The sequence below is a fragment of the Emys orbicularis genome, chromosome 15 (genome assembly GCF_028017835.1).
Source record: "Emys orbicularis isolate rEmyOrb1 chromosome 15, rEmyOrb1.hap1, whole genome shotgun sequence".
Classification (NCBI taxonomy): domain Eukaryota; kingdom Metazoa; phylum Chordata; order Testudines; family Emydidae; genus Emys; species Emys orbicularis.
The window spans coordinates 22141058-22155950 of NC_088697.1; the positions used below are offsets into that span (position 1 = coordinate 22141058).

The 14893-nt window shown below is 42.0% G+C and overlaps 1 protein-coding gene across 2 annotated transcripts in view; it reads right to left on the minus strand.

Moving 5' to 3' along the window:
• ZBTB44 (zinc finger and BTB domain containing 44) overlaps nucleotides 1–14893 on the minus strand; it is a 58542-nt gene that overhangs the window by 11004 nt on the left and 32645 nt on the right. Inside the window, exons 3-4 of one of the 2 annotated variants that reach the window (XM_065417427.1) lie at nucleotides 12259–12343; nucleotides 1258–1421 (exon numbers count right to left, since the gene is read on the minus strand). In XM_065417427.1, coding sequence (XP_065273499.1) covers nucleotides 1258–1421; nucleotides 12259–12343 — 249 coding nt within the window. The remainder of the gene's footprint in view (nucleotides 1–1257; nucleotides 1422–12258; nucleotides 12344–14893) is intronic. The other variant, XM_065417428.1, reaches the window with a different exon arrangement.

A 14893-nucleotide genomic window follows, 5' to 3' on the forward strand; every position in this document is an offset into this window, starting at 1 on the left:
GTACATCCCGCACCCCTCCTGCACCCCAACCCCCTTCCCTGAGCCCCCTGCCGCACCCCAACCCCCTTCCCTGAGCCCCCTCATACACCCTGCACCCCTCCTCTGCCCCAATCCCCTGCCTTGAGCCCCTTCCTGCACACCGCACCCCCTCCCACACCCCAACCCCCTGCCCTGCATACAATTTCCCCACCCAGATGTGGCCCTCGGCCCAAAAAGTTTGCCCACCCCTGTCCTAAACTGTTAAATCTCTGGGTGACAAACAGTAACAACCTCATTAACAGCTCATTCTTTGATCACTTGTTTGAAAGAAAACAAAATGGCTGCAAAGAAATGTGGAGAGAAAGGTTGATTCAAAAGAGGCAGACCTGATACTTAACTCTTGCTAAATGACACAGATTGCAACCACTTAATATATTAGTCATTTCGATTGCTCCCCTTCACCTATCCCTGCAGAAGTTTCTGAGACACAGGAGGCCATAACTACTAATCTCAGCTACCTGCTTTGGATAAAATGGTTTTGGTCACAGCTTTCTTAGGATTTATGAGTCTTTTCAAGCAACACAGCAGACAAGTCTGACATCCAAGGATGAACTCCAATCTACACCACTTGAAATTGGTATAATAAAAAAAGCCAATGCAGTACAACACTTGCAAAGGATTCATAGGGCTTGTCTACACTAGATACTTGCACTGGCGCAGCTGTGCTGCTGTCGTGCTTCTGGTGAAGACACTCTAAGCCGATAGGAGAAAGCTCTCCCCTTGGTTTAATAATGCCACCTCCGCAAGAGGCAGCAGCTGTATGGGCAGGAGAAGCTCTCTTGCTGACATAGCGCTGTCTACACCAGCACTTAGGGTGGTAAAACTACACTGCTTAGGGAGTGGATGATTCACACCCCTGAGCAACATAGCTTAACATCTTCATTTTGCCTCAAACCTTTCCATAAAAGCAGGAGCTTCATTACTGTATGAATGTTTTATTCCACTAACTTTAATAAATATATTTTCATCCATACAAAGTTTAATTATTCAGCAAAACTGCTAGACTGTATGTGGGACAAATAGGTACACACACAGTGGTTAATCCCAATTTTCAGAAAAAAGTCTCCCCCCTCTGAAAAAGAGATTGAAGCAAAAAAGTCAGTTTGCACACAGCAGTTCATTTAAAAACAAACAGTTGCAGTACTGAGCATGCTGTAAAACCAGCAAGCATCCTGGATCCATGACCTACTTATTCATGGAAACAGTGAAGTTTCTTACCTGAGTGGATGAGCATGTGCTGTTTTAAGTTCTGAATGCGGGTGAATCGGACCCCACAGGTTGGACACTGAAAAGGTCTATCCGGGCCATTTGGGCTGGGTCTCTCTGTGCTACTGGTAGAAGGGGCAATGTAGAGTTGGTAGGGATACTGAACACTCTCCAACCTGGGGGGCAAAAAAAAAAAAAAAATCACTAATTTACAAGCAGGCTAGAAAAAAAAATGGAGGTGGCTTGTCCAAAGAAAACCTGACCTGAAGCAAGAAATTACACTGACCTCTGACCTCAATATCTTTGGAAACAGTCACTGAACACTAGCTGTACAATGCACTTTGTTTTTCAGAGAACATGTATACATATTGAATACGTGCATTCTTCCAAAAGTACGTAACGAAGTGCAACTGGCAAATGGACCACGAGAAAGAATTTAGTGAGATGGGAAAGCAAATCCATTTTTTTATTTTTGCCGTTCCCGTGACATTTAAAGGAAACTGAGGCAGGACAGTTTTCATTTTCAGCTCAAATCAGATTCAATAATTAATCAATAATATGATTTACAATTTCAAGTCATTAGCTTGCCCAGCAGGCAGCAAGAAAGTAAATTGCATTAGTTCATACTGGATGTTTGTTTGATACAGCCTGTTGTGTGACAGGATATGTACCAGTATGTTTAAAAGTTAGCTAAACTTGGTTATAATTTTAAGGTCACTAGGTAGCAGATGAAGGAAATATTTTAACTTTCAAATAAATTAATTACCTGACATTATCTAAGTACCCTCATCTACTCTCTAACTGCAAACTAACTGGGGGGAATATAGCATTGTAATTTGGTCCTCTGGTGTGGTGTTTTCTTCACGGTGGATGGGACACGTTAGTCAACTAGAAACAGCCTTGCCTGTCACTTAAACACAAACATAAGAATGGCCATATTGGCAGTGGCCAGTGCCAGACAGCTTTAAGGGAATGAACAGAACACGGCAATTACTGAATGATCTATCCTGTCATCCAATCCAGTTTCTGTCAGTCAGAGGTTTAGGGACACCCACAGCATGGGGTTGCATCCCTGATCATCTTGGCTAATAGCCATTGATGGATCTATCCTCCATGAACTTATCTAATTCTTTTTTGAACCCAGTTATACATTTGGCCTTCACTACTTCCCCTGGCAACAAGTACTACAGGTTGACTGTGTGTTGTGTGAAGTAGTACTTCCTTATGTTAGTTTTAAACCTGTTGCCTATTAGTTTCTTTGAGTGATCCCTGGTTCTTGTGTTACATGAAGGGGTAAACAACATTTCCCTATTCACTTTCTCCACACTATTCATGATTTTATAGACCCTACCATATCCCCCCTTTCCTAAACTGAACAAAGTCTTTTTAATCTCTCCTCACATAGAAAATGTTCCAAACTCCAATCATTTCTGTTGCCCTCCTCTGTATCTTTTCCAATTCTAATTCAAATCTTTTTTGAGATGGGGCAACCAGAACTGCACACAGTATTCCAGGTGTGGGTGTCAAGGATTTATATAGTGGCATCACGATATTTTCTGTCTTGATTATACATCCTTTTTGTAATGGTTCCTAACATTTTAGCTTTTTTGACTGCAGCTACACAGTGAGTGGATGTTTTCAGAGAACTAGTCACAATGACTCCAAGATCTTTCTTGAATGGTAATAGCTAATTTAAACCTCATCATTTTATATGTATAGTTGGGATTATGTTTTCCTAAAATGCATTACTTTGCACATATCAACACTGAATTTCGTTTGCCATTTTGTTGCCCACTCACCCAGTTTTGTGAGATCCCTTTGTAACTCTTTGCAGCCAGCTTTGGATTATCTTCAGTAATTTTGTATCATCTGCAAATTTTGCCAGCTCACTGTTTACCCCCTTTTCCAGATCATTTATGAACATGTTGAACAGCAGAGGTCCCTGTACAGTTCCTTGAGGGACCCAGCTATATACCAATCTCCACTGTGAAACTGACCATGTATTCCCACCCTCTGTTTCCTACCTTATAATCGGTTACTGATCGAAAAGAAGACCTTCCCTCTTATCCCTTGTGACACTGGCAGACCAACCAACCTGTGCAGGACCCATAACAACTTAACAGGATGCATTACAATTTTATCAGGATAATTCACTTGTATGTGAATTTCTAAGAGATGTACTAGACCAGCAATCATTAACCCATTCATTTGTCGTAACAGACATCAAAGGTAGATGCTAAGTGTATTTGTCTGTGTTTACCTATATCTTGTTAGAAGTTTATCAATGTAACCAAATTAGCTTTTAGATTCTAAGTCCGTTTTCATGTCTTAATTACCTTACATTATATATGTGACTGTGTTCAGTTAACCTTAAGATCAAAGATGTGAGACACTGCAGGAAATTGATAATATTACCTACATTGTCTTCAGCTTATCTATTTCTGTTATGATGGAGGGCCAGCTAATTGCATTATGTAAATGAGTGTAACTAGTGCACCTGTGTATGCACAGGAAATAGAAGATTAACTTCAAAACAAAGGTTCACAAACGAGCTGCATTGCCTATTCTTCCTAGGAGAAAAGCCCCGAGGAGGCTTGTCAGCCTGCTGGAGAACTATAAAAGTGAAACCTCAGGCCTGATCCTGCATCTCTAGTCTGCCAAGCTTTAAACAGGGAAAGTTTAAGCCATGGGACTGAGATCCTCCAAGTAGCTATTTGGAATACCCTGGAAAATCTAACAGACTTTACATCTAAGCTGCCTTTAGATTCTGACCTATTGGGATAATTCCAAAGAGACTTTTGCAAGCCAGCAAATATAACATCATTGCTACGATCCTGATCTATGAACACTGAAAATCACTAGTATGTATATTGGGGTGGACAAACTACAGCCCGCGGGCTGGATCCGGCCCGTCAGGGCTTTGGATGTGGCCTGTGGGATTGCCACTCCTGTGGCGCCGCGGGCCCCGCGCCGCTCCCAGAAGCGGCCAACACCACGTCCCTGTGGCCCCTGGAGCCCTCTACTCCGTCCCCCTCCCCCCGGGGCCGCAGAGATGTGGTGCTGGCCGCTTCTGGGAGCGGTGCAGGGCCAGGGCAGGCAGGGAGCTTGTCTTAGCCCCGCTGCGTGCCACTGCTACCCCGGAGCTGCTCCAGGTAAGCGGCGCTGGGCTGGAGCCTGCACCCCAAACCTCTCCTGCACCCCAACCCCCTTCCCTGAGCCTCCTCCTGCACCCCACACCCCAACCCCTGCCCTGAGCCTCCTCCCACACCCCAACCCCCGGCCTCAAGTCCCTTCCTGCACACTGCACCCCCTCCTACACCCCGGACTCCCTCCCGCAGCCCTACATTCATGACCCTGCATGCAATTTCCCCACCCAGATGTGGCCCTCGGGCCAAAAAGTTCGCCCACCCCGATGTATATGATTCCTTAACCATTCCAATAACTCTCTTCTTTTATTAATAAATCTTTAGTTAATTTACTAAGGATTGGTTGACCGTGATATTTGGGTAAGATCTGAAATACATATTGTCCTGGGGTAAGTGTCTGAGTCTTTGGGATTAGTAAGAACCTTAACATATGATGAATTAGGTTTTCAATAACTCTTCACTATATTAACCTGTTTGTCTGGAGGGGAACCAAGGGCTGAAATGCCTAAAGTGGACTGTGTTTGGCTCCTGGTTAACCTGTGGGGTACTGCAGAAGCTCTTTTGTTACTGGCTTGGTAATCTAATTATAGAAAAACCCTCACCAGTTTGGGGGGATTGTCTGCCCTATTTCTTCCAATCTGCCCTTTACTTTACTTTAATGGATAGGAAGTATAATGACACCTCCTACAGGGGCTCAATCTGGGTAACGCTCTAAGGAGCAGAATGAGGTTCCAAAGTCATGCTCTACTATGGCCTCACAGAGCTAGAGTAACAGTTGTTGCCTTAAGAAAGTATTTAATGCTGGGATTTGTACAAAATTCCCTTTTCCTGAACATGTTGATAACATTATACTAGAGACATGACCTTTTTACTTGGACACTTATTCACTGACACTAAGGCCCTCCTGGAGGAATTCCAGGCTATATTTCACTTGTTTAACATTGTAGTTAAATTACAGACTTTGCATCAACCAGCAGAATAAGGTCTATTTGTTGAATGATTTTTAGGGTCCATGAGAATGAATTCACTTCATTCATGTATCCATTTAAACCTGTCTGGATTGGGGTTTTTTCCCCCCCTCAGAGGAGGTCTCCTATTGAAAAAAACAGACATTGGAAGACTCAGTGCTAGGTTAATGAGGCCTGACAGACAGAAAGACAACAGTTTCACTGCCACTCACTCCTTCCTATTTTTTGTATGGTTCTGGGGAGCAGTGGAAAAGGTGGGAAGGCACACAGTAGAGGCATTGCTCAGCTTTGTAAGTCAATTCTGATCTCACATCCCAGTCCCGACATACGGAAAGGCCACAGGGTGCTTTATTGTTGTTTCCAGATGCAAACAGGTGACTCACCAGCCCACCACACTAACTTACAATGAGTAAGAACATTTCTTGATGCAGGGTCCACTTTAATCAAACTTCTGCCACGTAAGCCTTGGTGTTCATCTCCCCTTTGATAGACAGTGCACACAGGGATAGTAAACTTTGCTCTGCCCAGGACCGGAGAAGTTGATTTTTCTATGTGATTGATATGATCATGTTTCCCATGTTTATTTATAAAAAAAACCCTATCAGATACTTTGACTGTCACAACCCAAACAAGTCTGTGACCCATGAAAGGAACAGTGTTCTGAGGCCTCAATGAATCATTGTGTCAGATCACTGGCGTTGTGCGCTGCTTTTTCTAGGACCTATTCCCTGGATTGTACTGGGACCTGAATGATCCCTCTCCATTACCCCCCAACTAGCATCAAATGAAGATTGCTCTGCCTGGTTTGCTAATGGGTGGATCCCTTCAAAAAACATCGGATTTAGTGCACTCATCTGAGAGAGAGTGGAGACTATCCAATGAGACCTTGATCTCTGCCAGTGGATGTGATGCAGAGGAGGATAACAAGAATTACTGGATGTTTCTCATGAACTCTTGATCACGGAAGCATGTCTGTGTATAAGAACAGCATGCCCTATAGAGCTGTATTTTTGTTTCTGGGATACTGCATGCCCTTCCTTTGTTCTTCATCTTCTGCTAAAAATGGTCTGAGGTGAAACCTTGCATCTGATAGGATTGGGATGAGAATAAATACTATGATCGACTCCCCTGGCACCATATGACTGGGTTCATCATGTATCCAAGATATCTTAGAAAACATATCGCTGTATTTTTTTTGCAGCTGACTCTGTACAGAGCCCTGATCAGAAAAACTGACTAGGAAGAGAAGTGAATTTGTGTCTTCCTTAAAGTCAATATTAATACTGGCATGATCCTGGAAGAGACCTGGATTTGACCACTTGTCAAATCAAATGGTAATACAAGTTGAGAAAATAAAAAGCTGCCATCTGCATGCAAGAGGGGAGAATTGTCTATGTGATGGTGAAATGGGAAAGATAAGCATCCTTAAGGAACTTATGCCCTGGTCTGTTTGTTCCTGACTGCATGAGGCTAGAAAATAGGATGGGGAAAGGGTTGTACTGCTCTGATCTGAATTAAACTATGGATGGTTTCATTCACATCCTGGCATTTCCATAGGTTGCCTGAGATTCAGAGTGGACAAAGCTGTTCATGAGATTCTTCCCTCCTGTGGACAATGTCCAGTGACCTCATTTTAACTAAAGCGGTTGGTAGCCATTCGCTCCCAAACTGAAGGACCCAGAAACCAAACACAGATCTAAATCCAGATAGGCCTGGTTTGGGAGTCATGCATATAGTTCTGAGGCAACTGAGGGCAGCTACTGACCTTGCCTCAGTTGCCTGCTCTTGTTCTAGCTACCACTTGCAGCATTTTCTCCTGCTGTACTTCAGGGACTACTTCAGTTTGCCTTATGACCCATAACAAAGGCTAAGATTTTGTCTCTCATATTTTTAGTAAAAATCACAGACAGGTCACAGGCAATAAAGAAAAATTAACAGAAGCCCATGACTTATCCATGACTTTTATTAAAAATATGCCTGACAAAATGGGGAGCTGAGGGTCCGCACACCACCTGGCTGGGAGCTGCAGGGCATCCCCGCGGCCCTTGGCTCCCAGCTGCAGGGCACCCCGCCGGCCCCGAGCTCCCAGGGTGCCCTGGCCGGCCGCGGCAGCTCTGAGTTCTTCTGCCCAAGGTGGCTGGGAGCTCAGGGCCCCAGAGTTCCCAGCCACCACGGGTGATGGGGTGACCCTGCAGCTCCCAGGTGCTGAAGGCTCAAGTCACGGAGGTCTCTGGAAGTCATTGAATCTGTTACTTCTGTGACAAAATCGTAGCCCTACCCATAACATCTAGGTCAGTGGTTCTCAACCCGCAGTCCGTGGGCTGCATGCAGCCCAATCAGCACAGAGCTACGGCTCATGTGACATCCTCAGGGCCATAAAGGTAGTATATATATTGTGTGGATGCAGCCCACATAACACATATAGAGCTGCATATACGACCCACAATAGCAAATAAGTTGAGAACCACTGCTTTAGGTGCATGCTGCACTCCATGGAGGCATCCAGAGGGAACAGCGCTGATTTTGTTTATTTCCCCTTTGGAAATTTGTTCCTATAATCTTGCTTTGAGGAGAGACTGGGCTCAGATTGCTCCTAAACTGTTTCAAGCGGCTAGCAATCTCTGTGTCCTGAAAGAGGCTGGGTTTGTCGCCTCTCCTTCCCCACAAAGACATGGCATGAAGTTCAAGAATGAACTCCCCAGAAACTCTACCTGTCTCTAGCACAAGGGATCGACCTGGGCCTGATAGGTCTGCATTTCTCCTGGAGGGCCCAGCCTGGGATATCAGCGGGGAACACTACGCCTGTTATGGAGGTGGCAGCAGCTTTGATAGAGTCCGTGCTGTGTCCACCGTCCTCTAACCATAGCCTCAGAGAATGTGAGGGGGAGGTGGTGGCTGAACCCCGCACTTGAGGTATGGTTGCTGCTGCCAGCTGTATGGTGCACTGCCCTTTAAGTAATGTTCCACTCACAAGGCCGAAGGAGGGGAGCTACTTGTCCCTGGAGTCAGTTTTTCCAACCTTGCTTGGCTACTTTCCTGCCGGGGGGAAGGGGTCTGAGGTGACCCCGCCTGGACTGTGCTGGAGAAAGACTGCATTCTGCCCACAGAGTCAGACGAGCTCACCAAGGAGATACTTGAAGAGGGGAGAAAGCAGGAGACATGCACCTTTCCTTTTGCCTCTGGCTTTTTTTCGCCTAGCTCACTCCCTGAAGCCTGCAGGAGCACCAGCTGCTGCAAATGCCTCAGAAGGCAAAGCAGAACTGAGGGGACAATCTCCCTGAAAGGCAAACGCCACCCGGAGATAACTGGTAATCAGACAATATTTTATTGAGTTAAAATAGTAAGAAATCTGAAATAGGGTTTGGAATTTCCCCCAGAAAGCTCTGCAGCAAGGCGGGCTTGGGTGAGCCATCTGCTTGTCCCTAGGGAGGCAGATAAAACTGGAGGGCATTTCAGGAAGCAGGGCATTTTCTAGCTCCCAATGACTGACAGGTCAGTTTCTTCCCCACGCTGCAAGCTGGCTGAAGTACCCATCCTCATGGATCTGTGGACCTTAGCACAAGGAAGAAATGTAAAAACAAAATCACCTTTTCCCTCTCTTCCTTGCATTCTATACACTCACTTATTTAAATATTTGGAAGCTGTGAGCAATTCCTGTTACATCAGGTATAATGGGGAAAATCTAAACTAAAACAAACATTTTTGGACGCTTTGTAACATACATAAAAAAGCTTCATTTTAAATAAGAAATATTTTGTAATTTTTAAAAATTAAATAAAAGCACAGAAAACATTCCAATCAGCCCAGATCAAGAAACAAGAACTGTTAATTATAATTAATGTGTTATAACCTCCAGATATCACATTCTATAAGCAACGGATCTGCTTTTGACATTCTGCAAATGGACTGGAATGCACATTCAGCTATGCAAAACTAAATCCTGACAAATATGAACACGAAAACATTGTGTTTGTCCCAAGAATGCCCCCCGCTTGTAGAGATGGACAAGCCATTTGAACAAACGGCTCATTAGACTTTCCAAACTATTATATATTTCAGTACTGGTAATTTGCCTCAACTTAATTTAACAGTAGCTAATAAACTAGACTAAACATTTAACCAGTCTACTACATATCCATATTATGGAAATTTACAATCTAATAATGTTCAACAGAAGAAAGAATACTACAGAAATCAGTTCAATGAGAATAGTTCAAATACATAAAACATTCATGTGTCTACTTCAAGTCATGTATCATCTGACCTGCTTTTGAAACAAGGAGGCTATTTAATCCTATTAAACAATTAACACTGAATGAAGATATTTTACCAGAAAAAATATTTTATAATATGATTTTTGCATGGAGAACATATTTAGATTAGAATACAAAGACTAGCCCAACAGAAGAGCAGCACACGCATAGTCAACTAAGTGTTTCAAGATACAAGTCTACTATGTCTGTCTAAAACTTGATTCTGAGTTTCAAGAATCTATCAATAAAGGAATTTCCAACTGAGGTTTAAACTAATGATCCATATGGAAAAAAACCCAATGAGCAAAGTTTTTGTATCCATATCTGCTAACCAAGTGTTTTTAGAGCTTTGCTCAGTAACAGAAGCTCTACTGAGTGATAGAAGAAGAACACAAAGTTCTCATGCTTATTTCAGATAGGAAAAAATCCTGTTGCTCCCAGGAGCCTGGAGTAAGTTCAAGCTATATTTGGGGTATAGTGTTTCTCGAGTGAGCCTAGGGCATAATGGATAATGCTATCTGTAGGAGGAAGCATTTAGATTTTTTTTTTTTTTTTTTTTTTTTAAACAGAAGGTGACCAAGAGTTACAGGCTTTATTGTACTCCGAACACATGAGGAATCAGCATCCAACCCACTTCTAAAGCGTCTATTCTAAATGCTGCACAATGAATTAAAAATAGTGACCTGCCCAGGAGGCCAGTTTACTGTCCTCCAGACAAAACCAGAGCCCCTTATATAGACATATACATGCACTGAGAGAGAAAGAGAGGGAGAGTGTAAGAGCACAAGTGTGTGTTTTTTTTTTAAACTACAATTTGTTTATTCCTCAGAGAGAAGAGTAGGAGAGCAGCTAAAGATTTTTCTGCTGATTGTGTACTACTGAGCTGAGCAGATCTGAATGCTGGTAATGGTAATAAAGTCTTTTCTAGAGTGAGAATAAAGTTTTGGGGTACATAAAAAGGTCTTCCCACTATATTAGAGTTAAGAGTGAGCTTCCTGGGACTAGGAAACTCTGCCTTAAATATTTAGCCAATTTATGGGGTAGGGCCTGTAACCTGCATAGGAACTTATAAAATAAATCATTTGGTTTAGAAAATCCAAAGTCCCAAAGTGCAGAATTCTGTTCTTAATAAATGCACACAGCTAGCAGCTTCTTCAGTACTGAATAAATAGTACACAAATCCTGCTGGATTTAACTGATGGTTCTACAAATCTGTGTTTGGGAATTTTTCGAGCATGGGCTTAAAATGGGGCATAAATTCCTATTTCTCCTTTACATGTAAATTTCATAATGTGTTAGTTTTATGCCCTTTGAATTTTCTATTAAGTTTTTGATTAATTTCTTTTCGTATGATTTTTTAATAGGAGGTGTCGGAATTTGATCCATGGCTGAAATCTGTCTGTGGCAGTTTGGTTTTTTTGTTGTTGACTAGTATCTTTTTAAAAACCGGGATAGAGATGAACTTGGGAGTAGATTTGGTGCAACAGGTAGTTTTTAAAAGGATATTTAGGATTATTTTAACTATTAGTGATAGTTATAAGAACTATGTTATTATTATAACTAAGTTTACACACCAAAGTGTGTAAAATCTTCTCAATCATACACTAAATCTTTTGCCAGCAGCTACATTCTTTTTTCACATGTAACTCTACAATGGAGAAAGTTACATGTATCAGCAGCCAACAGAGATTGTGTGTGCTAGAAAAGTGCAGCTGCTGGCTGATGACGTTTTCTCTATCAGACACTGCAACTGTGTCAGAGCTCCTGGAACAGCCCTCATAGGGTCCATACCTCTTGCCCAAGACCAACTCCCTTGATCAAACCTTTAAACACTAGGAAATTAATACACTAAAAGCTTCACTGGGAAACAGTGTGGCTCCATACATACCACACATGACAAAAACTACAAAAGTTAGGAAATAAAAAGTTACGCTACCCAACAGCGCATACCCCATACTCCACCCACAAGCACATACCTTCCTTTCAACACAACTACCATACACGTCAGTCCAGGCTCCCATAACCTTAATTCTATATACAACGGGATGCCAGCCTTCCATCACCCACTTTAACAAACTACCCGCTCCCAGCACAGCAAACTATGTTAAACATCTACAACGAATAGTGATGAAACAGGGTATTTTGGTAAAGGTATATTAAGAACAACAGATTGAGGGAACAGAGTTACGGTTGTGGTATGTGTGATGTACAGTAGTTGTAGTAGCTGCGTGTCTCTCTCTGGGTGGAAGAGGAGAAGATATGTACTGTTATGTGGATTAATTTTTCATTTCCTTGCTTTTGTGTCAGCTATACACTGTATGCAACAACCTTAATTGTTTCACAATGAAGTCTGTATATAAATATAGACTAGTGTGAATATACAGCACAGGAATAAGCTCATCACTTTCCTCTTCAGTTTAAGTTGGAAACTTTGCAAAAGGAAACAGTGCAACTGCTAAGCAAACACAGACTTTCATCACCTCTGCTCTCTTAAAGTATTTGATCCTTCAGGCACTGATTGTACTTTGTTCAACACAAAGTATATGTAAGAGCAGCTAACCTTTCTCCGAGCAGGGCTGGGGCAAGTTAATTATAGCATACCACTCACTCACTACAGAACAGTTTGCACACTATGTTGGTACATACCGATCATCATCATCTGCATGAGCATTAGTGCCAGAGGTACTTTGGAGAGTGGGTAATCCCTCAGTAACCCCTTCATCTATTGAACCTGGGGAAGAAAAAAGGAACATCAATTTGCAATTTAATGCAAGTAAAAGTGCTCAAAAGCTGGGTAACTACATGTAAAAGCTCTCTTCCAAGAGTCTCCTGCAGACACTGTTTACTGGTTGGAGTCACACTAAAACTGCCAGAGCTCCTTCAAAACCAGCAGCATTTAGACCTCAGGATTCTTCCCCACTTTATCAAGAACTCAGCAGAGGGAGAACTAATTTTAATATATGGTCAAATATTCAGTGTGCCTACAAAATGAGAGGATAAATTAAAAGACTAATAAAATTGTGTTAAAATGCAGTAATGGTCGTCAATAAATGTTATATTTTTTTCTCCTATACTAACACTTCTAAGCCAGAAAATGCTAATTTCAGGTAAAACAACTATGCTCCTCAAGATTTTTCAAAATGTTAAGGTATACTGAGCAATTTAATCCTGCTACTGTCTTGGATCTTTATTTCCCATACCTTATGCATCCTCTATACATAAGGATATTTAATAAAAGAATGCCAATTCCAGGTTCTTGGTGCCCTTGGCAGATTAAAAATGCAATCCAAAGGAGACTAAACAGTAGTATACCCACCACCTATTACTGCAAGAGAGATGCTAGTCTGAATAATGGTTCATTAGGACACAAAATGTCTTGGGAAATATAGCTGAACTGAGCTTTGGAAACAGATCTAGTATAATTTCAGCACTAAATCAAACCTTGATATCCTTACTTAGTTTGTTTACTCAATCATTGTTCAGACAAGTCTCCTTTGATTCAATGAGAGTTTTGCTTGAGTGAGGACCGAGTAAACTAAGTAACAGCATCAAGATCAGGGTGGATAAAAATCAATGTTTGTTTTTTTAAAAATCGTTTGTTTGTTTTTAAACTTTAAATTGGATTTTTTGATAAAATGCTTTTTGAGGAAAAAACCTATCTAAAGGTAGTTTTAATTAAGATATATTATAGCTCAAAGATATCTCATCATGGAATAGGGATTATAAATTCTAATTCTATAGTATGAGACAATATATTCATGTAATGTTTAAGAACAGTTTTGCAAATGAGTTCCAATAGCTCACGGATTAGGGACCCAATTTTATGGGGTTCCAGGGGCTTCTGTATAGATTATATAGGTTAATCTTTCTATCTACCCAATGGGACTCAGTGCTCAGTCTAGAAGATACCATCAGAGATGCTTAGTTTCGCAGTTCTCAAACTGTGGATTTCTGTCTCCAGAGATAACATGCTTGTTAACAGCAAAAATGGTTGTTTTTTTAAAAAGTTTTTTTTAAAAAAAATATTTCATTTAACTATTTTAATTAAAAACAATTTTAACACAAACAAACCTGATTTTAAAAAACTTGACTGTTTAACTAAATTTAAAAAATTCATATGCTTGTTTTGTTAAAATATTATGTTTGCTGTTGAAGAAAAAAATCCAGAATACATAACGTTGTTGTTTTAGTTAAATAAAACAATTTAAATGCCTGTCGGGTGATGTTCTCCTCCTAATACAGCATGGCAAGAAAATCCTCCAAATATTAATGATTAACGTGTTGAATTGGAGATAGTTCACCTCCCAATGACTTCATAGATATCTGCTTCAATTACCTTTGGTAAATGAAATAACCAAACAATCATTCAATTTCTGATACAGCTGTAAAACTAATCTGAAAAGTTTTCAAAATAAATCACTTTAAAAATGTATAGTGTGTACCTTCTAAAAATGAAACCTACATCTATCTCTGAGTTTTGAAGATTATGTATTAAGGTTATAACAACCACCAAGAATGCACTTTTATGTAGAAATCCATGATTAAATCAAGTCTTCCTGACTAGCGATTTAAATCAATTTGATTTAAATCAAATCCACTCTGATCAAGATTTGACCACATTTCACTCTAACAGAAAGGGGATAAGGAAGTTGATCAGATCTTGGTGTCAATTTAGTTCCAAGAAATAAAAAGCAGTAGAAAAAACATCCTCTCTGCTGGAAAACATCCTCCTGTTTGGTAATGTGGTACAACTAGAGTGCTCCACACAGTAGCTTCTGTAGGCTGAGAGCACTGCACACACCAGGGGGGTCACTTGCATTCCTCCATCATCTCCAACCCTGCCAGCTCCGTGTGTGCCATCCTCCCATCCCCTTCTATTTCATAGACTCCCTGCACTCCCCCATGCCAGGAACTCTGTGTGCTCTCCCTGTGCCACCTCAATTCCCTCTTTCTTCATATACCACAATCTGTGGGCCCTCAACTGCTCCTGTGCCAGAGGCAGTATGCCCACCCACAGGTGCCCAGCTCCCTCCCTCCCCTGCGCCTCCTGCCCGTGGGCAGCCCCACTGATCAACTCTCTCCCAGTGCGTCCTGCCCACCGCATGCAGGAGGTGCTGGGAGGGAGGGGGAGGAGCGGGGACAGGGCATGCTTGGGGGAAAGGGCAGAAAGGGGTGGGGAAGAGGCAGGGTGGGGCCATGGGGGAAGGGGACGGAGGTGGAGCGGGGGCAGGAAGAAGCGGGGCAGGGGTTTGGGAGAAGGGGTGGAGTTGGGGCAGGGCCT